The sequence below is a fragment of the Ambystoma mexicanum genome, chromosome 3q (assembly GCF_040938575.1).
Source record: "Ambystoma mexicanum isolate Mex_15411 chromosome 3q, UKY_AmexF1_1, whole genome shotgun sequence".
NCBI classification, from domain to species: Eukaryota; Metazoa; Chordata; class Amphibia; order Caudata; family Ambystomatidae; genus Ambystoma; species Ambystoma mexicanum.
This window is the reverse complement of record NC_090926.1, coordinates 192,378,847-192,403,735: the sequence shown is the minus strand read 5'-3', so window position 1 is coordinate 192,403,735 and position 24,889 is coordinate 192,378,847. Positions and strand designations below refer to the sequence as shown.

General features: G+C 45.7%; 1 protein-coding gene across 1 annotated transcript in view; it reads right to left on the bottom strand.

Moving 5' to 3' along the window:
• Positions 1-11,127, bottom strand: part of LOC138582308 (retinol dehydrogenase 16-like) — a 118,834-nt gene extending 107,707 nt beyond the window's left edge. Inside the window, exon 1 of the mRNA XM_069653476.1 lies at positions 10,732-11,127. Within this exon, the coding sequence (XP_069509577.1) occupies positions 10,732-11,050 (319 nt within the window). The 5' untranslated portion in view covers positions 11,051-11,127. The remainder of the gene's footprint in view (positions 1-10,731) is intronic.
• Between the last annotated feature and the right edge of the window lie 13,762 nt (positions 11,128-24,889).

Sequence of the window (24,889 nt, the reverse complement as noted above, 5' to 3'; positions counted from 1 at the left end):
TTTTATGAAGGTAGGTTTATTGTCCAGCCAGCCTTATGATACGAGTCATTTATAATGTACCTGTACACAAGTGTTTCTAGGCGTGACAAGACAAGGTAGGTAGACATAGGGATGATGACATAAGGAGGATGAACAAACAATCTTACTAGGCTTGTGTCATTCAGATTGCACAAGTGCAGGGGGAGAGGGAGAGGAGAAGTGCCAGGGGGAGTGATGGGGGACGTGCGTTCAGGGCAGCATTGCTCTGAGTAAGTGCAGTCGGGGGAGCCGGCTCAGGGTAGTGCAAGGAGGAAGGGGACTGTAGGTTTACAGATACAACCCATAAGTGCGTGGAGGCCCAGAGGCAGTGCAGGTGCTTGCAGGTCATGGGGGAGCCTGGTCCCATTGAGTTCCGGATTAGTTGCAGAGGGCAGAGAGAGTAACGTAAGGCAGGTTGAGAAAGGGGCTGTGGCAGTAGTCCACCCTAGAGAGAAGCAGGGCTCTGGAGACATTGAGCTTCTGGGGGAAAGTGGGAAAAGGAAGAATACCTCTGAGGAGGTGCAGCTGATAGTGTGACTTCTTCGATAGGTCTGTGATGTGAGGAGAGAAGGAGAGAATGGAGTGGAGTCGAAGATGATCCCGAGGTTCTTTGCCACACAGAACATAACAATTCTCCAGACCTGCACACATTCCATATTTTCCACCCTTACCCCACAGGCTCCTCACGTGAATCCCACATTTTACCAAAGGTACTCCACCGGTTCCTCACCTGTACCCTCTCCCTTGTTCCCCACCTACAACCCCCTCAGCACACCCCTTGGAAACACAAGTGATGTCCACTGGTGGTTGAAGAAGAAAGGATGTGCAGAGAAATGGTGCTGGCAGGCAAATTCGACACAAAACTCCCTGCATGTCGGAAGTAACATTACTGTAACATGTCTAGCTACCCTGCCGCCCCCCACCATCCCATTTCTACATGGGACAGGTGACTCAGGATAACCAATCTTGGCATGGCTCAGGACGTCTTTACGTGCCCTTTAGAGTCAGTATGAGCGTTGCTACAACGCAGCACATGTCAGGACTCTGCATTATTGTGAGAGTTTGTGGCCTACCAAAGACACAATTCGGGAGATTGCACAGAACAGGGGTTGCACTCGTGTTCTGTCCAGAAAAGGTTGGCAAGATAATAATTGTTTGCTGCATGCTCCCTAACATGTGCACAAGGCATCATGTGTCAATGCCAGCAAATGTCAAATTGTGAAACACCACAACGATAAGCATGATGAGGACGAACAAAGGCACGTGCAACCAGATAGACTAATCTCTCAACAGAAATTGATTGAGAGTTACTTCTGAGGACATGGTTGCCGATGTCCCCCACTAAGCTGAAGCTTGGCTAGATGTCTCCATATTATTGGAACCAATAACATACGATTGACTCCATTCACACAAGTGTTTTTGGTGAACAAATATCTATTCCCATATCTAATATCTAACACCCCACATGGTTCAAGCCTAACCCAACACATTGGTGCCCCCACCAGCACCCTAACCGATGCCCCAGTTGGCCATAACCCAACACACTGCCGCTCCTCATCTTCCCTGTGCTGTTTCCCGCAGCGTTGTGGAGTGGCAGTGGAGACCAATAGCCTATAAGGATCTCTGTTACAGGTGTGGAGCGTGTAGATTTCCCATCCTCCACCTGTAAGGCCAGAGTGAGGACTTGCTCCAACATTTCCTCTGTCCCAGAGACAAGGCAAAATCTCTTTACATTACCCACTACTTTTTTTAATGTATTTATTTTAATTGAGTGTGGTTTACTTAATATAACTTTTCACACAATTAGTTTAGACAACAAAATTTGATAAAACATCCGATTCACATTTCATCACATAAAAACAACCAAACACAGTTTGACAATAAATACATCTATAAAACATAGCAGGATTCCTTAAGACAATTCAGTAGCTTTAGATCAACCAACTATTCAAATTATGGACATAACTCGCATTTATCCAGCACCTTTTCTATATCCCACCAGAGTCTAGCAACAGCTAATGAAGTGGGTACACCGGGGCTGGATAGACAACTCATCCAAAAAGAATCCGTACCTATTTCTGACCTTCCCTCTACAGAGTGTCCTAAGTGCAAAACATGCAATTCAACTAAGTCTTTGCATTCATGCATGAGGTGTCTAGGCCTTCCCATTGATTCCTGATTCTTACATATTCTACAGAATCTTTCTTCCCTAGAGATTTTATGCCGCGCCCTCACCTGCTTTTGATTAAGCCTTAGTAACAAGAGTGTTCTCCGAGCGATCGGGCTTGGAATGTGACTAATATCCGGCTGAGGTTTTAGATAATTAAAAGCTAGTCTAGAAAATGTGCTTAGAAGCTTACGTCTCTCAATATGTTCAACATTTCTGTCCCAATCCCACAATTGTACTCGTTTCATCAGGTAATGAAGAAGGATTACCAGGGGTTCTTCCCAATTTGGGTCTCACACAATGTAATTTAAAAAAGTATAAAAATTCACCTTAAAATTCATCAAGAAGTGGGAGCCACCAATCATCTCTGCATTCTTAAAAATCGGCAAAGCCGAACACTCCCGGACCTTTATCATCTTAATATTCACTTTCCCCTTATTTAATGTCACTGTAGCTGCCAGAGATGTGAGACTAAGCTCAAATCGAATGGCTTGGATTGGGGTTCCCCTTGAGAGCCCACGTATTTTCCTCCTGATTATTCCTTCCAGTGTATGTAGCCACTTATATAGATTGCCAGGGTACGTCTCTAAGGCACATGTAAGGCATGGGATCAGCTTCTATTTACAGGCCCTAATAATGGGCAATAGGCTGTAGGCAGTATAACTAGTAGCAAAGGCCTTAATCAACGCTGCTATGGCTACAAGGCTCGATGAACAGGAGTTAAAGCCAGCTCCTCGGTCTCAGCCATCACCCAGTAGACAGGAGCTACCGTTGGGGAATCAGGATCAAGAATACAGCGCACCGTAAATCCAACGTCCACATGAGATGCAAGCTTTAACACTTTGCCCATTATGTATGATCAATTATGTTAAAATATGTACTAGATGTGTCCTAATTGTTTTGTATTAACACTCTTAAATACTCAAAGTTAATGGCATCATTTGGCCCAGGAGCTAAAAGTAGCTTCTGGTAACTGTTGGTTTCAAGCTAGCCAGGCCTAGAAGCACAAGCAAGCATAGCGCCCATCAATTTCGAACCCTGCTCTGCGGCCTCCCTCATCCTCTCATTCTGGAAGGCTATGCCCTCTTGTATCCAGCACCAACTGGCACTTTGCCATCCCCAATGTTGGCCATCCATGCTAGATGATGGTGGATGCCACCAAGCAAGGCATTGGGCTTTGGCATCGGGCGAGCCATTGGCCCAGCTCCATCTCGGTATCCTGGCGCTGGTCCGCAGCATCAGCAGCACCAGGAGAAAGTCACCATCTGCCCCCTGCCCCCTTTTACTTCTGGTGGAGTGGAGGTGGTATCGGGACAGGAGGGTCACAGTCTCTTACAAGACCATTGTCGCCATCAGGACTGTTGGAAATGTCATGATGGTGATGGATGTGTGTGTCCAGTCCCCTGTAAAGATGCAGTTGGCGCTTACTTCACATGCCTACCCGCTGGCATAAACTCCCCAAGAAGCAAGAGGCTGAAGACATTATTACCCATGGTCAGTGGGGTTAGACAGGCAGAGGTTACAAGAAATGGGGTGGATGTAGGTGGGGGCCCAATCCGATGTCTCCTGAAGAGTGTCCTGCTGTAGCAGACCCTCTGCCCTGCTTTGGCCCATGATGGCACCCCCAAGGTGTGAGTTGTGACGGCTGTGGTGGAAGTGCAGTAGCTGGCAGTGCTGGCCATGGGGGTGGTGAAGATGGTAGTAGCGGCGGTGGTGTTTTTTTTAGATAAAGGATCTGAACACTAATCGGTTCCTTTTCTTGGTGTACGTGGGGGTTATAAATGGAACACCTGTGAAATGTCTAAGGTACCGCCTGCTATCAGCGCGTGCCTGCCTCACTGCATGCACGCACTCCCCCTGTGTAGTTCATGCATTTGGAGGGTCCAATCATTCTTGGCAACGCATCTTATATGTTGATTACACCATGCATTAGTTGGGGCCTTTGAGGCTGTGCTTAGCACCTGGCAGTCACTGGGCGTTAATGCTGAATAGTAGTCATGGTGAATGTTGTTGGGTGGCTTGGGATTTGGAGACCACCTTGCATATGCTCGATACTGGATTGGCGAGGCTGCATGCAGTGACTTAACCAGGTGCATTTGGTGGTATTTTTGGGGGCGCTTAGGCTGCCCTTGGCACAACACTTTGACATTATAGTTGTGTTCACCATGCACGCCTTTTTTAGGTAATTCATACAACTTCAGGTTGTGTTTGTGGCAAAAGTGCTTTTAGTAAATTTAAGGTGCAGGGGAGATAACAGTCAACCCTGGCATATGGGTTGTGAGATAAATGCAAACAGAATAAGGTCCTAATGGAGGAACTCCCGACCCCTGCACATTTTCACAAGCTCAAAGGATGAGCCAAACAATTTAGGTTAACTTATATTCACACTATGAGTGTTTTGTGCTTATAACATCTACAAAAAGGATTTCAGAAAAGCAAATAATGACTTGTATTGAAAAGTATTTTCAATGTTACACATAATTCATTTTGTAAAGTAAATATATGACCTTAATTCAGCTGTTGTAAACTCTTATACTTATATTAATCTTTTCAATAAACGAGTGATTGTCTATTTGTATAGAAATTAGCTCATATTTGACCTTATGGGATATTGTCAATTTGGGTATGCTGATAAATGCATTGCCTATATCAAAATTAAAGCCGTCTAGTTCAGCTAGTAATTATTTGCTTTTCTGATATCCTTTTTGTAGATGTGATTGAAATATTTAATAAGCCCCTGAAGAAGAGATGTATTTCACGAAACGCGTTGGGCCACTTGTGAAAAATTGAAAAATAAAACTACATATGAAGATTTTAAGGAATAATGTCTTGATGTTCATCATTGAGAATCATTAATTGTTTGCTTGTTTAAATCAAAACAATTGAAATATTTCTGTTATAAGCACAAGACATTCATAGTGTGAATATAAGGCAACCTAAATTGTTTGGCTCATTCTTTGAGCTTGTGAAAGTGTGCAGGGGACGGGAGTTCCTCCATTAGGATCTTATTCTGTTTACAACACTTTGACATGTCGACTGTACATTGTACCAGTCTATATCCTGTTATAGACCCCTGTGCCAGTGGCAGCATCAGCATTTCCGAAGCAGCAAGTGGCATAATATGGCCCTACCTGGAAAAGGAGGCTCGGTTTAGTGTGACTATGGGACATACATTGGCAGCAACTGGCATTATGGGGCTTTAATGCCAGTGAACACCATGCCTCTGGCCTATATTGGTGCTGAGGGCTGTACCATTATCATATCATAAACCCACATATAACCAATGCTGGAAATTGCCAACATTTACTGGGGGATTCCATGCACCACCACCGTCCAGTTCACCCCCCACCGGCCCATGTGCGTGTGGGGGATTGTCAGTGGTGTGGGTGGAGCCAAGTGTCGAATGACGTGCAGCCCTGAATAAAGGATGCTAGCGGCTTTGCATAAGAACACAGTACATTTTGGGAACATAGAATGACCACCAATTTATCAAACACGCCTGTGCTAGTATGTCAAACTTGCCTCCCTTCTGAGCATGCAACGCACACTTGGAATGGTCCTCATTTCCTCTGTGCTGCGCTGACTGGTGGCCTGGCTACCCTCAGAGTCTCACTGGGTAGCAGGCGCTCACAGGACCAGTCGCTCCTGCACTGCCTCCGGGCCTACTGTGCACTTTGGGGCTGTAACTGTAACCCTACAGTCCCTTGCCTCCTGGCACTTGCTCAGAGCACTGCTGCCCTGATAGCAATTCCCCTTTCCCTCGCCCCGGATCTTCCCACCTTCCCCCAGCACTCTGCGTTATCGCATTTGCACGATGTGAATGACACAAGGCCTAGTAAGATCGTTTGTTTTGGCCTCCCCCTGTCTTCCCTCCCTTGTCTTGTCGCTCCTAGAAACACTTGTGTACAGGCATGTTATAAATGACTTACCATCTCACAACATAGTGCAGGTACTTCTAATGGCAGTGCTGGCAGTGCCAGTGATGGTGGGCATAGGGCCTCATTATGGGTTTGCCGGTGCGGGAAAATTGCTGGTAATTTCGGCACTTTTCCCACACAGGCAAAACGCAGGTTTACCAGCGATGGTCACATATTTACCTCCAACCAAGAGCTGAAGGTAAATCAGGCCTGGACCATAAATGCCGGTAATTCTGGCAATCTCCTCCATGGAGTCCTATAGGATGCCAGGGAATGGGGATTTACCGCCCTTTCCGCCACCTGGAATATCCTGATAATAGCGGGATATCAGGCGGGATATCAGGCGGCTATTATCTGCAGGGTCCGTTTGCCGGTATCCCACCGGAATTACCGGCAGGATACCGGCAGACTTGTAATGGCCCCTGCTATGGCTGCCCTTTGGTATCTAGCAATGGTTGCACTGGTCCCGCCCTCATTGCTAGGTTGGGCATCTGCTGCTAATGAAGATGGCATACAGTTTCCTTCTAGCTGCTGCACGGCGATGGTTCAGAGTGTCCATGCCACCCATGCTATCTGCCGCCAGGCCTACATGTTTGGTCTGCATGCCTGGCATCCAGGAAGAATGCAATGCAACGCGGCTAGATTTAGGGTGTTATGGGAGACAGCAGATTGGGCCCCATATCACTGTTTACTGCTGTGGCTACTACACATGTTGCAGGCATGTGTTGCCGTTTCAGGGGCCATCCCATTGGAATTTTGCAATGCACTGAACACTGAACTTTTACTTGGGCCATACAACAACAGTAGCAAGCAAATAAAGTACATTACTAGGAGGCACCTCCTTTCCATTCTTGTCACTGAAGTGATTTAGTGCACTGAGCATGTACCATACGACGTTGCAAATCAGGGACAGCTTTGCAAATACAATCGTTGCCATGCATACTTATCTACTGTCTTGCTCCTCGGTTTCTGGTTTGTGTAGTCTTCCTTTTGCAAGTAATTCTCAGGATTCTGTGTCCCAGGATGAAATAGGTCAACACGTGTCGCCAGATTGTGTGTCTACATGTGTCACGACGTAGTGGTTCACCCGTCTGCTCTCTTTTGCACTGCGAGTGGGGTGGGAGGCAGGACCGCTAGACTGCACTGCACATGGCATGTGATCACATGCAGAGTTTGAACTTGTGAGCACACAAGATGCACGAGTTGTAAATGCATTACACTCGTGCCCTCCTTTTGGATCCCACTTCCCACAGGGCTAGTGAAGTCCAATACAGAGGAGGCCTTCTTTTCCCAGGGGTGGAGGAAAATTGTCGAGACACTGTCCTTCCAGTGGCATTTGGTCTCTCGGTGATGGCATGCTCAAAAAGTCCACATGCACCACTTAAGATCTTTCATCGCCTTATAATTTCCTCATAACTTCTTTGGTGGGGACTGCCGTAGTTCTGTTCCAAGTACTCGCCCACAATTTGGTAACTTTTAGTTTGTGCTATTAGGTGTTCCTTTAGCAGCGCTCATAAGCTGTAACTATAGCATTAGAGTACAGATGGGGGAAATGGTATATGAGGAGGGAGACAAAGCTTTTTGGTTATTTAATCACCGTGATAAATCTGGGATATGTGTACCTTCTCCACAAGGGAGAGCTACCCCTTTGAGGCTAGGGAGGTGATCCCTCTAAGCAAGACCCTCCCTAGGTGTCTGGGTAAGGGGGACCTCACTGGGAGTGACTCCCTTTTCAGGGACAAAGCCTTCCATTCCAATAGCAAACTCCCAGTCCAGCGTACATTAAACACCTACATAAGAATTGGAAAGTCTGTTATTACTTCTGTTTTGAATCCACCGAATACTGACATTTCTTCAATCTCTTTGGCTTCAGGAAATGCTGGATATCACCTGAACACCACAGTCAATGAAGAAGGACACACCCATTTTGTTTATGTTGATGTACATGAAAGCAAGAGGACCTTTGATTTGGCGAGCAACTCCTACGCAGGGAGGAGAGTGACTCTTATGCAGAGGCGAGCCACTGACGTGACCATGTACTGTGGGGGCAGAGCCGGTATCAGGTAATATAATCGCGGCAAAACTGTTGCGGTAAATAAATATCGTGGCAAAAATGCCGCCATTTCACCCAGTAAAAGTGCCCCCATTATACCATTTAAGGGAAGCAGGGGCTGCGGGGGTGTCCCCCCTCCCCTTAAATGGTATAATGGGTCCGTGGGGTTGCGGGGTGTCCCCCGCATGTCTTACATGGACTGCGGCGCAAAAACTGCTGCATTTTTGTCACAATATTTTGTTACCACAGCAATTTTTGCCGCGATTATATCACTTGGAACCGCGGAGCCACGCTAGACCGCAGAGCCAGAGGTGGCATGGAGAGCAAGCAAATTGCTAGCCGGACGCTGGAAGGCTGGCATCCTCACTGAGAAGCCAGGGTCGGAAAAGAAACAGATGGGACATCAACCATCTCATCTGGTGGAGTGACCACAACAAAGGTGTGGTGGGCCGCGGGCCTGGCAACCAATACCGAGATCAGACTACAGTGTCGAGCTCGGATCCCTGAGCTCTGCATGTAAAGTGCATTTGTCGAACAAACGAGCAACAGAGGGGAAGCGAAGGTTCCAGAGGAGAGAACACACAAGTGAGAGGTACGAACATTGATAGTCAAGGCTGGGGAAGCCGACTGGGTTATGGGAGCCTGATAAACCTGAGCACAGAGAAAGCAAGTCTATCAGAGGGCCATAGAGCTTCTGAGATCCCCACGAAACGAAGAGACTGTCAAGGCAGGGGAAGCCAGCGAGGTACAGGAGCCAGATAAACCCTAGCAGAGAGAAAACAAGCCTATAAAATGGCCAGAGGACTTCAGAGAGTCCACAGAAACTGAAAGACTTTCAAGGCTGGGAGTCGACAAGGTCACAGGAGTCTGATGAGCCCGAGTGGGCAGACAACCTGTTTAAATCAAGTTGCAGCAAGGCTACTAGAAGGACAGAGGTCTTTGGGGTGCCCTGAGAAACAAACCTGTAATAGTCAAGGCTGGGAGAGCCATCAGGGTTGCGGGAATCGAGACAACCCGAACGAGCTGAGGCCCCACCGAGACCGAGAGAAAGCAAGCCTGTTAGAAGGCCAGAGGACTTTGAAGAGTTCAAGAACCACAAAGTTTTATAAAGAGAAATGTAGAGAAAGAGAAACTGAAGGGTTTCGAGCATCTGGGAAACTGCAGGAGAAAAACCTTGATTTTCCTGAGGAAGCATAAACGGTGTGGGAGACATTAACTTTTGACCACCAAATCTAGAGAGAGGTTGTCAATGTAGTATTGATACATTGACACATTTTATAAATCTATAGAAAGAAGATCCTTGTGATCTGTATTTTGATACATTGACTAACTTTATAAGCCTATGGACAGGAGATCCTTGTGAACTGTATTTTGGAACATTGACAAACTTTTAAAAACCCTGCTGGCAAGAGAACCAAGTGATTGGACCAGGCAGAAGCTGAAGGCAGAGGCTATTGCTCCACCCTCTTTAGTTTTTGTTAGTAGTAGGGCCAGTTACTTCCTAGGATTTGCACTCAGCACTATTTCATTTTGGGACAATGATGAGAACCCTTAGTTTTAGTTTTGTTAGATAGAAAACTCCCCTCAGCAGTAGAGCCAGATGGGTGTTTTCTTTTTTATTTAAACAAAAAACCCTGAACATGGCACATAATAGTCAGAGTCCTTCTTCTGGTTTGCCAAACCACCAATTGATTGTCCATGGCCATGTGTAACCCAATGGCCATTCCCACCCAGTTCCTGCCCCTCCTAACCAAAAATATATCCCCATGGGAAATCTGAGCTTGTTTTAATCAAATCTCACCATCAAACTTTCCTCTCAAAGTGCCTCCAGTGTTTTTTTAAAGCCGTCTTCTGAGAGTTTATGACTTAATTGGAGCTGTAAACACGAGACTGGTGTAATACAAATGTCTTAACCAGGCCTGCCTTCTGCAACTCCATTTATAAGCAGCACGGGTGTCCTTTATTGCGGGCCTATTAAAAACATGCTTCGGCAAAGCCAACAGTATAGGCTTGTGTATAAATATTAGGCAAGTGCCTTTCCCAGGCCTACACAAGAGCCCAAACTGTTGACATTGCCAATGCGTGTTTTAGCCATGAGGTGGGCAGCGTGCCTGGGTGCCTCCGTAGTAACCTCATCTGACAGGACTGTGGGCTCTGGCCCGGAAACTTCAGCTTGCTCTGCCGTCTTTCTCACCCCCACCACTCCAATCACCCCCTGCATCTCTCTGTACTGCCATACCTGGATGGTAAATGCAAGTGGGGGATTTTCAATGGACCTGTTGCAACGCGTCCTGATTTCTGTAAACCCTGTAACGGTATTACCAATGTGGTAACGTCTTTTTGCATTACCACATAACAGCGTGACGTCCCTCAGCTGCCCACGTGTTAATGGTACTTACTGCATATGGAATTCATGGGCAAAATATCACAAAACTCACAATCAAATCTCTAATGAATGTGTGATTCAGGGGAGAGAGAGGCAGAGAGGAGAATTTCAAGGCTTTAACAATAGCTGATAAGCACTGTTTGTTAAGAACACTTAAAGGTTAAGTAGAAATAAGCTCTCCCATGTGTACCTCTGTCTCCCACTTGCTCCTTCACCCATTGGGCCATGGCTGCCACGCTCTTGCTGTCGCTGACGTCCAGAATGACTGTCTGCAGCCTCTGGGAGGTGGCCTGCTTCAGCTCCTGCGCTCCTTTCGGCGTCAGGCACGCGGCTAGCACCAGCATTCCCCTCTGGTCCAGCTGTCGCGCCAACACGTTCCCGAAGCCTGTGTCGCAGCCCGTGATCAAGACAAACTTCTCTCGGAGATTTGGGAGAGTTTCCCTCTCGCGATACCAGCGGAGGAGAAAGTAAAGGCCCAGCAAGGCCACCAGTAAAAGCCACATAGCCATAGCCTAATCCACGACTGTAATGGCGGGAGGAGGACTGGGCAGTCTATGCTCAGGGCAGACGCTGAGGTTGAGTGAAGGATGAGAGATGCAAAATGCGAACGCGTGCCACTGGAATATGGCCTTATCTAAGTAGGAACAGTAAATACAAAAAAAGCGAAAACTTTGTCAAACACGCCAGGATTACAAAATAGTTGGGCAAGGTAAACATGATTTTGGCATTTATAACAAATGGGTGCAGCATTTTGCATGCACCGTATGCATGGGATATCAGAGTCCAATCCATGTTAGGCAGGGCACTGCGCCAGCACCTTTCAACACATTCAGTTCAAAGGTGCCTCGAGCTTCAGGGGGGCCCCCAGCAACTTATTATTTATTTTAATTTTATTGATACCTTCATAAGGCGCTGAAGCCTTCAGGCATCAGGGCGCCAACGCCAATACAGAGGACAAACAAAAGTGAACGGGACACACAGAGATGAAGACACAACAGTCTGTACCAATGATTACTTAAAAAGAACGGCCTTCAGTGCACCACAACTTGTTTCGTTCCAGTCCTATAAGGCAATTGGGAGTGCGTTCCAGATCTTGGTGGCTCTAACGGGAAAGGATCTACCCAGACCATTGGTCCGTTTGTGGGTTACGCTGTTGATCTGACCCTGATTTCCGGCACACAGTGGTGTTCTAGGAACATATGGGCTGATCAATGATTTCAAATAGAGGGGCGCGGTGGCAAAAAGGCAGCGAAGTACCAGTGTGCTAGATTTGAAAGCAATCTGATCTTCCACCTTCAGCTAGTGTAGATCCCTTCTACTGGCCGAGATGTTGCCCCCATGTTGCCAGCCTGCAGTCTCATAGCACTGCAATATATTCCTTTCTATATTCATTTCGTTCTGAGGCTTCACATGTAGCTTGCCTTACAAGCTGAGTTTGCTGGAGCCCTTCGGGCAGGCAATTCCCTTGGGGTATACAGAAGTGTTATCACCTTGTTGACTTGTAACATATATATTGCCATTATCTTAAATGTGTATGCAATTTGGAACAGATTGAAACGGAGCCATTTTGGGCACAAGTATTTTCTATCCTGTATGAGGATCATGAACATGTTGCAATTGTTTAATGTGTTTGTTTTATGAGATTTCTTTTGTGATGTGTTAAGGTTTCATTTTAACCAATACACAAAAAAATAAAAAAAAATACTGCATTATATAATGTCTGTGTAGTGCTGCTTTACCTGACACTGGTTCTCTTTGTTTCTCATCTTCCCAAAAGGTTCCTTGCACATTATTTGCTTTTAATTTCTCCAGTCGAACGCTTCTGGAATGGTCATCACAATAGCTTTGTTTGTGCAGTTGGTCATGTAACTATGAGTGATAACTGGTCGTAAAGGAAGATGGCTCTCCTTGATCGCCAACCAGCCACACGGTGGGTGGGGGGGGGGGCCTTGTGTCCCCAAATATTGTTCCTCTTTTTTATACCTATTCTTTCCTTTTGTAACATGTGGGACCCCCGCATACCCTGCTGCAATTTTGGATGCCCTCTTCAGTCTTCAGGTCCTAGTACGAGCATTGTGCGAAACCTCCAGCACATTACACGTTCTACAAGAAGCCCACAAGCCATTGTGGCAGAGCTGAAATTGCTCGCACCACTGCGCTATCGTGCAGCAGTCACACTGCCAAAGTCCTTGGGGACACCCTGGACCTATCCAACCCTCCATCAGAAAGGGAGTACACTAAGCCCCAGAGGAACTCAACCCACAGGGGGATCAATATTTTACTTTTGCACACTCCCCTTCAGGACATTGGCTCAGCCAAGAATTCCTTCATTATACATTACCCGTGGGTCATTGTTGACATTGATGCCACACGCCTGGCCATGACAAAACCTCTTTCCAGTACATTCTTCTGTTACAACGGAAAGGCTACAGCACTCTGAATATACAGGTCTTGTGTGATGCACACCTGTGGTTGACCAGCTTCTCTTCAAATGCTTCCCTCCAACATGGGATGATGCAGGCCTATTGGAGGACAGAAGAGTGTCAAGCTGCAGGCAGACCCACCCCTACAAAAACACTGTCCTGTTAGATAAGTAGAGAAACATGTTTGGCCGAATGCATCAACCTGACAAATCAGCAGCCTCTGTGATCCACCCGTGCCTGATGTGACTAAGTCCTCTTCCTAGCCGTAGGGACCAAAGGTAGGTTGGTCAAAGGGGCTGTCCCAAGCTAGTGGGTGGTGGACCCAGAAGTGGTACACATGGGATCCCAAACCACCCCCACTGGGTCCTCGCACTAAGACAGGGGGCAGTCACAGGAGCACAGGCTCACACCGCAATTAGTAGTCAGAAACCCCTTGAGGAACTCTTCATTCATTTAATTATGGCTTCTAGAGAGCTATTCCAGCCCTCAACCAGACCCAAACACCCCGTTTATAAATGAATACCTCTCCTTTTAAGAAAGCAACGTTGCATCAGTTTGAGTTCAACGAAGAGCACAGGAATATATTTCTCCCCTCACAACTGCTGGAAGAAACACTCAAGAGAATGAAGCAGACTTGCACAGCCTGCGGGAGTCCCGTCGATGCAAATTCACGTTGGATACATTACATTTAACTTGTTTACACTATGTGCACAAGGAACAAAACAAACAAACACAGCTCACCCTCTGTGTCTAGCATCACAGGGACTGCACAGTTGCAATTGACCTGTGACAAAAGCTTTACTTTTAAAACAAAACAGCTTCCACTGATTACCAAGCTTTTCAGTGGCTTTGAATTTACACACTGGGAACCAAGCTGCCAGGGCTCCAAAGGCGGAAAGAAACCTCACACATGTCTAAGGCAGTTGTAGAATCCAAGATGGTGGTAGGCCTTCATGTAAGCTCGAGCCAACTGCCTTTCAGCTCACATGACCACAGACAAACAGCTCAATCGGAGAAAAGACTTATCTGCACTACAGAGGTGCAACCCATGTTCCTGTGCACCACCCAAGGGAGGAGTTACCGAAATATAAAAACAAAGCTTTTTCAGTCAGAGACTGTGGGGTATTTAAGAAGGAGCCGAAGGAAGGTGTTTAGGGGTGATTAGTGAGTGAGAGGTCCTTTGAGATCAAATCTGGGAGGAGGTTGTTGGAGGTGAAATGAGGAAGTTGGAGAGTAAAGAAGAGCGTTATTTTATATGGAGGAATTTATATTGAGGAGGTTGGGAGAAAGGTGTCATATGTCAAGTTACAGTTTGAGGGATGGGGAGAGCGTTAACCTCTGGAGAGGGTAGTATTGAGGAGATTGGAGAAGAGTTAACTCCTAGACAAAGTGGTACTGAGGATTTTAGAGGACACATACCATGTGAAGAGAGTTATATCAAGGAGGCTGGAGGAGAGAGAGATACCACCTGGAAAGAGTTGACTGTTGAGATTGGAGGGAGAGAATTATCATTTGGAGAAGGGACTAGAGGAAGGTAGAGAAGGAGAGACACATTTTGATCTGGGGATAAAGGCAGAGGAAAGCTAGAGGGGGAGGATCCAATTGCAAGATCTGCGAAGGAGGGAGAAAGACCGTCACCTGTGCTAGCAAGAAAGATTATGGAGGTTCTGGTGGGCCAGGTCAGCTGCCAGATGTGGGAGGAAGTACTAGATGGTGTAACTGCACCAATGGGCAAAAGTGCAGTTTTACAGTTTCCAGGACACTAGAAGAGGCAGGTGATCAGATGATAGAGGAACCCAAGCCCAACCCCATATCCATGGGCAGAGGGCCATTTCTGGAAAATAGTCCTATCTGCCTCCAATTTCTGGAAAAGACTTTAAACTTGTATCAAGCCTGACACGCGTCTGTATGGCGGGCCCGCACTACAGTCTCTTTGGAAATGGGTTCGGAGACCCTAAACACTCAAAGACTAAAGACAAGGGTATATCACTGGACATTTGACTCGTGCCAACAGGAGCCCAAGAAAAGGTCTTTGTAAGATACTTCTTCTTTGATCACAATCCTTTGATTTGCCTTTTGTCTTTGAGTTTAGCATCACACTTGTTGGATTGCTTGTCCCACCCTTCACTCCATGGGCAGCAGAGGACATTTGAACTGTTGTGAGAGACATTTCCTTGTCGCCTTTGTGAACTGCCACAGCTCACAATTAGTTCATTTGCCCTACCTCGGTGTGATTCAACATCCACAAGGACATTGACCCTGCTGAATTTAAACATCTGTTTTTGTTATCCATTCATATCCGTAGCAGTAGTAGTTAATTCCTCACTTCTCACCTCCTTGAGTCACATCCAAAGTAAACCACTGTGTACTACAACCTAACTTGTCTTGTCTCGTGTCCCCACTCAGTACTCTGACTCTACTTACTGTGACAATGTGCTCAATGAGTCACACGATAAATCCAATAGACTTTCATTTTTTATTATAAAAATGGTGATACAAAAACAGTAAATTGGGGCTTGCATTCTAGGTGCGATCCCTGTACACCTTTCCCTCAACCTTTGAGAGCGCTCTCTCCTCTGTTGTGGAAAAATTACCACTGAAAATTATGGAGGATCGGTGAACAACTTATTAGTAGAAAGCAATCAACAGGACAACAACAAACCAACTACAATACACGATATTGATGCAAGTGAGACCCCCCTCCTTCCGTGCACTGTTTTCTTAAACCCAAAGGAACACATGCATTCCAATGAAAGGGGAGATCCAGACAGGGCAAGGACTCATACTGAAACAATGTTACAAGTAGGGAACAAAGCCCTACTATACAAGTCTTTGACACCAGCTCTGTTATCACATCTTGAGACAGTGTTATCAAGCAGGACAGCATAAAGTGATATATTTAGCAGAGCTGAAGATTCTCCTCAGAGGTTAACACGTGGCCTATTCCAGGTGGGCACGCTTACAGTACGATGACTTCTATCTGCTAAAGCCGCTTTTCCTAAGAAAGCGGGAGCCATACAAATGCTTACATACTTCAAAAGGGAAACACGTCAGATGCCAGAGATGTGCATGCAAGCATAGCTACACACTAGGCAGAGAGTCTTCATCACAAGGACATGCACAGTAAAGCCGAAAGCCTGCCCTCGCATGGACTAGAAACAATATTTAAACATGGCAGTTTGCAGTGCTTAGTCAATATTATAATGCAGCATTGTGCTAGGGGAGTACATACAATTTTCAATTCCAAACCATTCCCATACAGTTCCCTCCTAGGAGACCTTCCCCCCAGTCTCATTACATACATCTTTAGGGGGAACAAACATCACATCTAGGCCTATCATAACATATTTCTTCAGTGGCATGACAGTACTTGGGCAGTCTGTGAGACTTCAGAGCAGGTGAAAACATAAAAGCCATCATCAGCCCGGACAGACTCAGGATTATGACTAGTGCTAAAAGTACGATTTGACCAATAGATGCACCCAGAGGTCCGAGTAGCCCCTCAATCCAAGATCCAAATGTCCAGGGAGCCTCTGGACTGGTGTGAAGGTGGCTTACTGTGTGGCCAATGGGGGTAATTGGGGGTACAATTGTGCAGAGGCCTCCTTGTAAGGTTAGAATGATGTCTAAAGCCATATGGTTCTGAAGCACCATTGTTCAAATGGCTACCTGTTCTCGAGATAATGAGTTAAGGAAGACGCTATGGCATTTGCAATATCCTCTAATGACCGTTACAATTGGGTCAGAAGGTCTCTATTTATCTTAATCCTTAGGGCTGGTATGAGTATCTTACCCCAGCAACAAATCTTCCCAGGCAGTGTATCTCCTGGGGCGGGGCTGAGCTGGGAAGGTGGGAGTATGATGCACTGCTGGCAAGACATACCCCATGTAACAAATCCCTCCACCAATTGATGGATAGCCTAGGATAAGCCTTGTCCCCACAAATGAAAGAGGTCTAGGAATACGTGGCATACCCGGATTAGGAAAATGAAAAATTAGGTTCAAAGACAAATGTGACATGAATGATCAGTACACTGGAGGTGGTGGACAACTAATAATGACATTTGCTAGCTTCTATGAACAGTGGTTCTGGGTTAGTGTAGCATACAAAGCCAGTTTCTGGGAAGGAAAGGTGGAGTGCTGCTGGGTTGATGCGCATTTGGTCTGGCATGGGAAGTTCAGAGGACCGTTGAAACCCAGGCGGGAATGCACATCTATATAGGGTGCTGGGCCTTGAGATTTGGTGACCAACTTAAAGGGATGGTTCAGCCAAAAAATGTTATTTCAAAAATCGATAGGCAATATTAAAAAAAATCGATTGGCAATTTTTTTTCTCCAAGTCCCTATGTAAAATTTGCAGCAAATCAAGCTCAAAGAAAGCACATGGGGGCATCCATTTTGTGAAATGGATGCCCGCCGCTGTGCTCGCTTTGGCTTTTGCGGCACTAATGAAGGAAAAGCCAGCCAGCTGTAGTAAACAAAATCTATCACTGGGGGGCTTTTCCTTCATTGGTGCTGTACACAGAGGACGGGGACCGGAGACTACAGGCAGAAAAGCTGCAGCTGCATCTCGGTAAGTGCTATTTGTTTAATAAAAATAAACACTAGCTGCGTTTTTTTTTCTAAGTTTTCCGGGCTGGAGGAGCCCGGAAAACTTAGAAATAAAACTGCAGCTTTAAAAACGTTGTATTTATGTTTGTGGTAGCTTTTGAAGCGACCGCAAACATAAATACAACGTTAATGTGTTTGAAAACGCTGCAGTTTTTCTTTCTAAGAAAGGAGGAGCCTGAGAAACTCAGAAAGAAAAACCGCAGCGTTTTCAAACACAACCGCGTTGTGTTTCTGCCTGCCGTGGCTATCACTTTGGGTCTCCGGTGCTCACAGGAGACCCAAAGTGAAAACCAAGGCAGGCAAAAACACAACACGGTTGTGTTTACATGCCGCAGCGTTTCTGCCTGCAGCTGATTTCCCAAATGGGAAATGCTAAATTCTGCATTGTTTCTGCCTAAATCTGCTTTCACATTTGGGGCTCTATGGGAAAGCAGATTTAGGCAGAAACACAACACGGTTGTGTTTGAAAACGCCGCGGTTTTTCTTTCTAAGTTTCTCAGGCTCGGAGGAGCCTGAAAAACTTAGAAAGAAAAACCGCAGCGTTTTCAAACACAATAACGTTTTATTTATGTTTGCGGTCGCTTCAAAAGCGACCGCAAACATAAATACGTTTTTAAAGCTGCGGTTTTATTTCTAAGTTTTCCGGGCTCCTCCAGCCCGGAAAACGTAGAAAATAAAACGCAGCTAGTGCTTATTTAAAAAAATAAATAAATAGCACTTACCGAGATGAAGCTGCAGCTTTTCTGCCTGTAGTCTCCGGTCCGCGTCCTCCGAGTCCCGGCACCAATGAAGGAAAAGCCACCAAGTGGTAGCTTTTGTTTATTACAGCTGGCTGGCTTTTCCTTCATTAGTGCCGGAAAAGCAAAAGCCAGCACAGGCGGGCATCCATTTCACAAAATGGATGCGCCCATGTGCTTGCTTTTGCAAATTTTGAGCTTGAATTGCTCCAAATTTTACATAGGGACTTGGAAAAAAAAATGCCAATCGTTTTTTTTTAATATTGCCTATCTATTTTTGAAATAAAAAATTCTGTGCGAACCATCCCTTTAAGATCCAGTTATGGGAGTACCTATTTCACATCAACATAGTATTCTCGTACATGCAGGCAAAAACACGTCAACACTAAAACTGTCCTCCTTTAGGAAAAAGATACACTGGCTTCTCGTAAAACAAAGAATAACACACAAAACGCTCACATTAGCGCACAAATGCGTGTCTCTATCAAGTCCCACATACCTATCAGAGCGCATCAAGATCAAGCCGAAGAATAAAAACCTTTGTTCTACTGTAGCTACAGTACTTGTCCAGCCAAGATCCGAATTCAGAATGACTCTCTTTTTAACTCGAATTAATCTCTTTAACGTCGATTAAGAACATCTATCTTCACTCCTTTCTGCTTGCTTCATGTTAAGTCTTGTCCCTTGTTCTGTTTGCGCCCTGAGGCCTGCGGGCATGTTGGCGCATCACAAAAATTAAAATAAATAAATATAAATAAATAAAAATAAGAACACTCTGTCCCTGTGGAGGAGGGGGTTGTATCCTTAGGTCGCCAGTGGTGCGCCGTCTATTTAATAGGAATAGCGGAAGAGTATCTGTCCCTCATTGCCGTGTTTCATATTCATTAGAGCAATCTGTTGAACTAAAAACCAAATGATCTACCAAAGAGAAAGTGATACTGGACTTATGGTTAAGTCATGTCTCTTCTTTATCTATGAGAATACAACTGACAGGGCACTTTCTGATTTGTATTCACCCTCTCACCTGAGGCTTCAGACAAATAGTATTCATTGGTATTCAAAAAAACCTTTATGTAGGGATAACCTAAAAGGATTTCTCACAGCAAATGAGTAATCTAATTATTGGCATGTCCCAGACCTATTGTGCTGGCATCATGGAAAATCGTGAGACAAGCTCTCGATTTATGTGGTCGACCGGTTTCGATGACAACTTGTGGATACTATCATCTTCCTCAGGACCGGTTGCTTCTGGATGTGTGGAGTTAATTCCAGGAGTATCTATGCTTGCGGACAACGTGGACATCTCCGTCCCCTAGCCAGCCGCTTGGTGGTTGTTTTAAGGCTGGAGGGTACTACTGGGGGAGGCTGCACATCTGATTCATGCTGCACATTGGTTATTTTGTGATTCAGGCGGTCTTTAGAGCTGGGACTGCATTGCCTCTCTAGCGTCTCTGCTGGAGGCAACACGGTCTTTAGAGCTGGGACCGCGTTGCCTCTCTAGCATCTCCGTCGTGTTTTTGCCTGTATGTACGAGAATACTATGTTGATGTGAAATAGGTACTCCCATAACCGTTCCTTTGTTTAAGAAATAGTCATTATTAACTACAGGAGAGCAAATTAAGCTCCTTTTGATCTTCAAGTAAATCTCCCTAGTATTTTTCTATACAACATAAGATCCAAAGAGACATCCTCCCACTGGAAGGGGATGGATTCAATCAGGAACTTGGAGGATAAGTCATGAGGCAGATGAGCACAGACTCAGCAATCAATAATCAGGTTGTGGCACCAGCCCAAATGTTCATGGCTTTAGAAATGTTTCATTCTATTCATCAGGGCAGGTGATATGCAGGCAGGTGATATGCAGGATGGATTGGAGCCAAGCTGAGGAAGATCAGTCGCAGTAGAGGTTATGTCGTTGACTGGGGTGGCATTCCTGTGGCAATGTGCTGCATAAATCCAGGCTGGTATCCCAGCATATTTAACTGCAGTGTGCGTAGTCAGAAGGACCTGGAACGGGCCGTGCCACCTGCACTGGAGTGCAGATTTCCACTGATGGACCTTCATCAGGATCCAATCTCCTGGCTGTAAAGGGTGGCAGGGCTCTGTAGCTTGTTCAGGTAGGGCTTCACGGACCTGAGCACGGAGAGATCTAACAGCTTTAACAAACAAGTATCATCCTCTAAAGGCAAACTTTGAATGTGGGGGTTGTCGGAGATGAAGTTCCCATTCTCATGAGATGATCTGTGAGGATTTCCTGGGCATACAGGTTGTGATTACACAGGGGATTATTGCACATGGCAAACAGAGCCAGGGGCAAGGCTTGGGGCCATTTCAACCCTGCCGCTCTACACACTTTATACAGCCTTAACGTAAGGTCCCCATTGCAGCATTCTACATGCGCACTGGCTGGGGGTGATAAGCACAATGGAACTGTTAAGCTATTCCTAGAGCTTTGTACACGTCTTTAATAATCTGGCCAGTAAAATGAGTGCCTCAGTCAGTGTCTACACTGATTGGTAATCCAAATCGGGGTGTGAACTCTGCCAACAACATGTTTGCCACTGTAACATTACCTGCCCTTCTACATGGGTAGGCCTCTACCCACCCAGAAAATACATCCACCATCACTAAACAAAATTAATACAGGTGGAGAGCTGTATGAAATCTGCCTGCACATGCAAAAAGGTACCCTCAGTACTGGATTCACGGACAGCCTTGTGGATACTGCACTCCTCTCAACATTGTCAAACACGTAACATAGTTTTCACAATAACCTTGAGGAATAGAGGCTAAACCAGGGGCAATCCAATCTCGATTCAGTAGGGTAATCATAGTATTTTGACCTGAATGGGCTAAGCTGTGAGCTTCATAAACCTGATAGGGGAGGAATACATTGGGTTACATTGGGTGCCTCCAGGCGGCCACCTGGGAATGCCACAGGGAGTCTACTCCCAACTTACAGTAACATTGGGTCCAGGTCACCTTTTCGGCTTCAGGAGCTTAGTCTTGGGAGGATTCAGTGATCGAAGTGAACAAAAAGAAGAAGTGGAACTATGTTCCCTACTGGTCCTCCCCGCACCCCACAAACCCCATCCCTGTTCCCCCTTCCACACACAATCCAAACCTCCAAACAAACACACCTTCTATTTATTGGAATGTGCAGTGCAGTGCAGTGAAGTGCAAGCTTCAACGTCTTCCTACACTTTTATTTTAAAACCGAACCATTCCAGAATGGTTTCTTTTAAAAATAAAAGTAATGGAACAGTGAAACTTAAAAATAAAAAGTATAGGAGCACTGCTCCCTACCGCTCCCGCCGGCTTCGACCTCTGGGAGGATTACCAGATTGGAAAGGGAGGCGATTGGTGACCGTGGGACTGCAACACAAACAAGAACATCAAACTTCACAATCTGATAGTGTATTTCCTTGGACTGTTAATGACTGAAAGTGATCATGTCCTTTATGTTTAACAATGACTACAGCAGCATGGAGTAACAATGCATTCAATAAACTGAAACATATTTTCCATTCAATATTGCAGTGCCCGTGGATCTTAAATACCCATGCTGTTTCCAAAGAACACCAAAGTCGTGCACAAGCCTGTGATCATATCTGGAGTCGGTATAGATCGTGACTGATCTATACCGGGCCAGTGCATTGGTGAGGGCACAAATTCATTGACCTGGGCAGATTTGGCCATGGGTAATCGATATGCTTCTAAAACGGCATGGAGGGTACATACAGAAGAACCAGAGATCAACTCCCCAGTTTCTGGGACACAGATGCACGAGCAATCCACAAAGAGGATCAGATCGGGGTTCAAGAGGGTGTGTTGAATCCAGGGAATTTTTCCCTTCTCCCCAAAGGGGAGTCCTCCTGTGAGGCTAGGGAGCTAAACCCGCTCTGCAACACCCTCACTAGGGGTTGAGGGTCGAGGCAAGTGGGGCCTCACCTGGAGAGACTCCCCCTTAGGGGACAAGGACACCCATTCCTGTGAGGCACTGCCTTGGCCATTCCCCTTTATGACGTATATGGGACTATCAGATATAAAGAACATTGGGAAATCCAGAGATTTGGATGAAGAGAAAACCCTAATATGTCACCATGAGCAAGAAAGTGAACCTGCCTTTTTAAGGAGCAATGTAAACAGGGAAAGCCCCCTGACAGCATCACAGCTGACACAGATAGAGCCAAGGAGAGCTGCGGAGTCCACAATTTCAGAACTGATCTGAATGTGAGACTGAAATACTGGAGGCCCAGCGTTTACATGCGCTGGAGAACCAAGGAAACAGGAATCCAAGTCCCGGTGGTGCTTTGACCATGACAGCAGACATCAAGAGAGAGCGAACCAAAACCAAGCAGAAGAAACAGAGTAAGCACTGGTCCCGGGGACGTTTCTCTCCCAACCCAGAGGTAACGGATAGGACAGGAGAACCAGGAGGCCACCGGGGAATCATTATAGAAATGGAAAAAGTCATCCCAGTGAAATTGACGAGATATGGAATAGAAAGGTGATAAACTGTAACAATGTGAGAAAGAGAATCACAATTAAAACTGTAAGAGAGACTAATAAGCATTGGATACAAACATCCTGGGAAGAGGAGGCAATATCCCATGAAACAAGAAGTGTAGAAGGGAACATGTCAGGAAGAGAATCCTATGAGTATGAAGAGAAGGCCAGTAGAGCCTGTAAGGGAGAAACACCAAGTAAGCTACCCCAGGAGATGGAAAACATTAAATACCAAGAAACCCTGTCCCACCTATGAAAGTATATGTCAAAGGAATGAAAAGGGCATAGCAGCCTTGATCAAGGGTTGAGACAGAGGATAAGAGGAGAACAAATGAACATTGACCAGCGAAAAGAGAGTAAAGCCAGAAACCGAATGAAGGAGTTACAAGATTTGGTACAGAAGAGAGACTATTGAAAAATACCCTGTTAAAAGAGCTTTGAATTGAAGACATAAACTCTTTGTGAAGAGACAGTCAGGAGAAGTGAGCCATTCTCCTAACTTCCTTTACTTAGAATAGTGGTAAGGTCAGGTAGAATTTGTTTTTGGGACAGCAGAGCATTTATTTATTTGGAGACTTGCTGATGACTGACGAGCAACTTAGTTATTTATATAGGCTGAGAATACCCTCATATCAATAGGGAGAGAACAGTATTATTCTTATTATTTCATAAATAACCTGTGGAATGCCAACACTGTGTCTGCATTCTCCTTCTGGCTCGCAACAAGGGGCACATTTGATAAATCAGCACGGGTGACATAATTGTTTCAACAACAGCCTGACGGTCATGTGGTTGCCCGTCCTGTAGGGTTGGCATCAAAGAAGCAGGCTTCAGGACTGAATATCGGTTCAAAGTTACATTAGCAGCAGAGATTAGCAACTTTTCATATTGGGCGTGATGAGAGTTTGACACATGCAATGTCTTTTCTATAAGCAGTAATGACAATACTGTATGGGGAACTGCAATCGTAACAGGTTGACCTTGCACTAGTGAATCAGTCTTTTCTATGAACAGAGTAGCAGCGGCAACGGCTCGCAGACAAGCTAGGAGTCCCATGGATACAGGATCTAAAGCTACACTGTGATAGATGCGGGCTGATGCTTGTCACCGTGTAACTGGGTCAACACACCTTCAGCAAACCCGTTTCTCTCGTCGCAGTACAGCACAAAGGGCTTATTGGTGACAAAAGCATCTTCTGCTTCCTGAAGCCATGGCAGAAGTTTGGGAGTCGAATCATGTGTGAGGTTTGAGCTTAACTAGGATTAAATATCCTGGGACCTACTTTTTGCAGTAACTGACCAGTCCGAGAAACCCTCTCATTGCTTTCTAGTCTGAGGCTTGGGGACTTTCTGGATGGCTGTAATCCGATCTTGGGATAAATGTCTTTCCCCAGCTGAAATTTTATGGCACAGGTATCGCGCATCGCATAGACACAACTGTAACTTGTCTTTAGGTGCCGTGTGACCCTTTTCAGCAAGCGCCGTCAACAGAATGAGAGAATCTTCCTCACATGTTTCCAGGGAGGAGGAGGCTAGGAGCAGATCGTCTATGTATTTGCCGAGCATCAACCCTCCTAGAAAACGAACTGAGTCAAGATCTCTCTTTAAAATTTGGGAGAATAGGGTAGGGCTCTATATGTATCCCATTGGAAGACGAGTGAACGCATAGTGAGTGGGCTTATGGGTAAATGCAAACATATTCTAGCTATCACAATGTTAAGGTATGGAGAAAAATGCTGAACACAGATCTACAACCGTGAAATACTTGGCTGTGTAGGGAATGCATGACAGAATGCCGGGTTAGGCACAACAGGAAAGGCTGGTAGCACGGCTGCAGCAACTGCATGCAAGTCCTGGATGAAACGATAAACCTCTTTGCCTACCTTCTTTGTGGGCAAAATCGGAACACTGCAGAGACTACAAGTTGGTACAATAATACCTTGTTGAAATTCTATTGCCGGGTGAATGCCTTCTTCAGCCTGTCGGGAAATAGGATACTGAGGTGCACATGGCAAGGGCTTAGCAGGATTTAGAGTTATTTTGACTGGCTCCATATTGACCATATAACC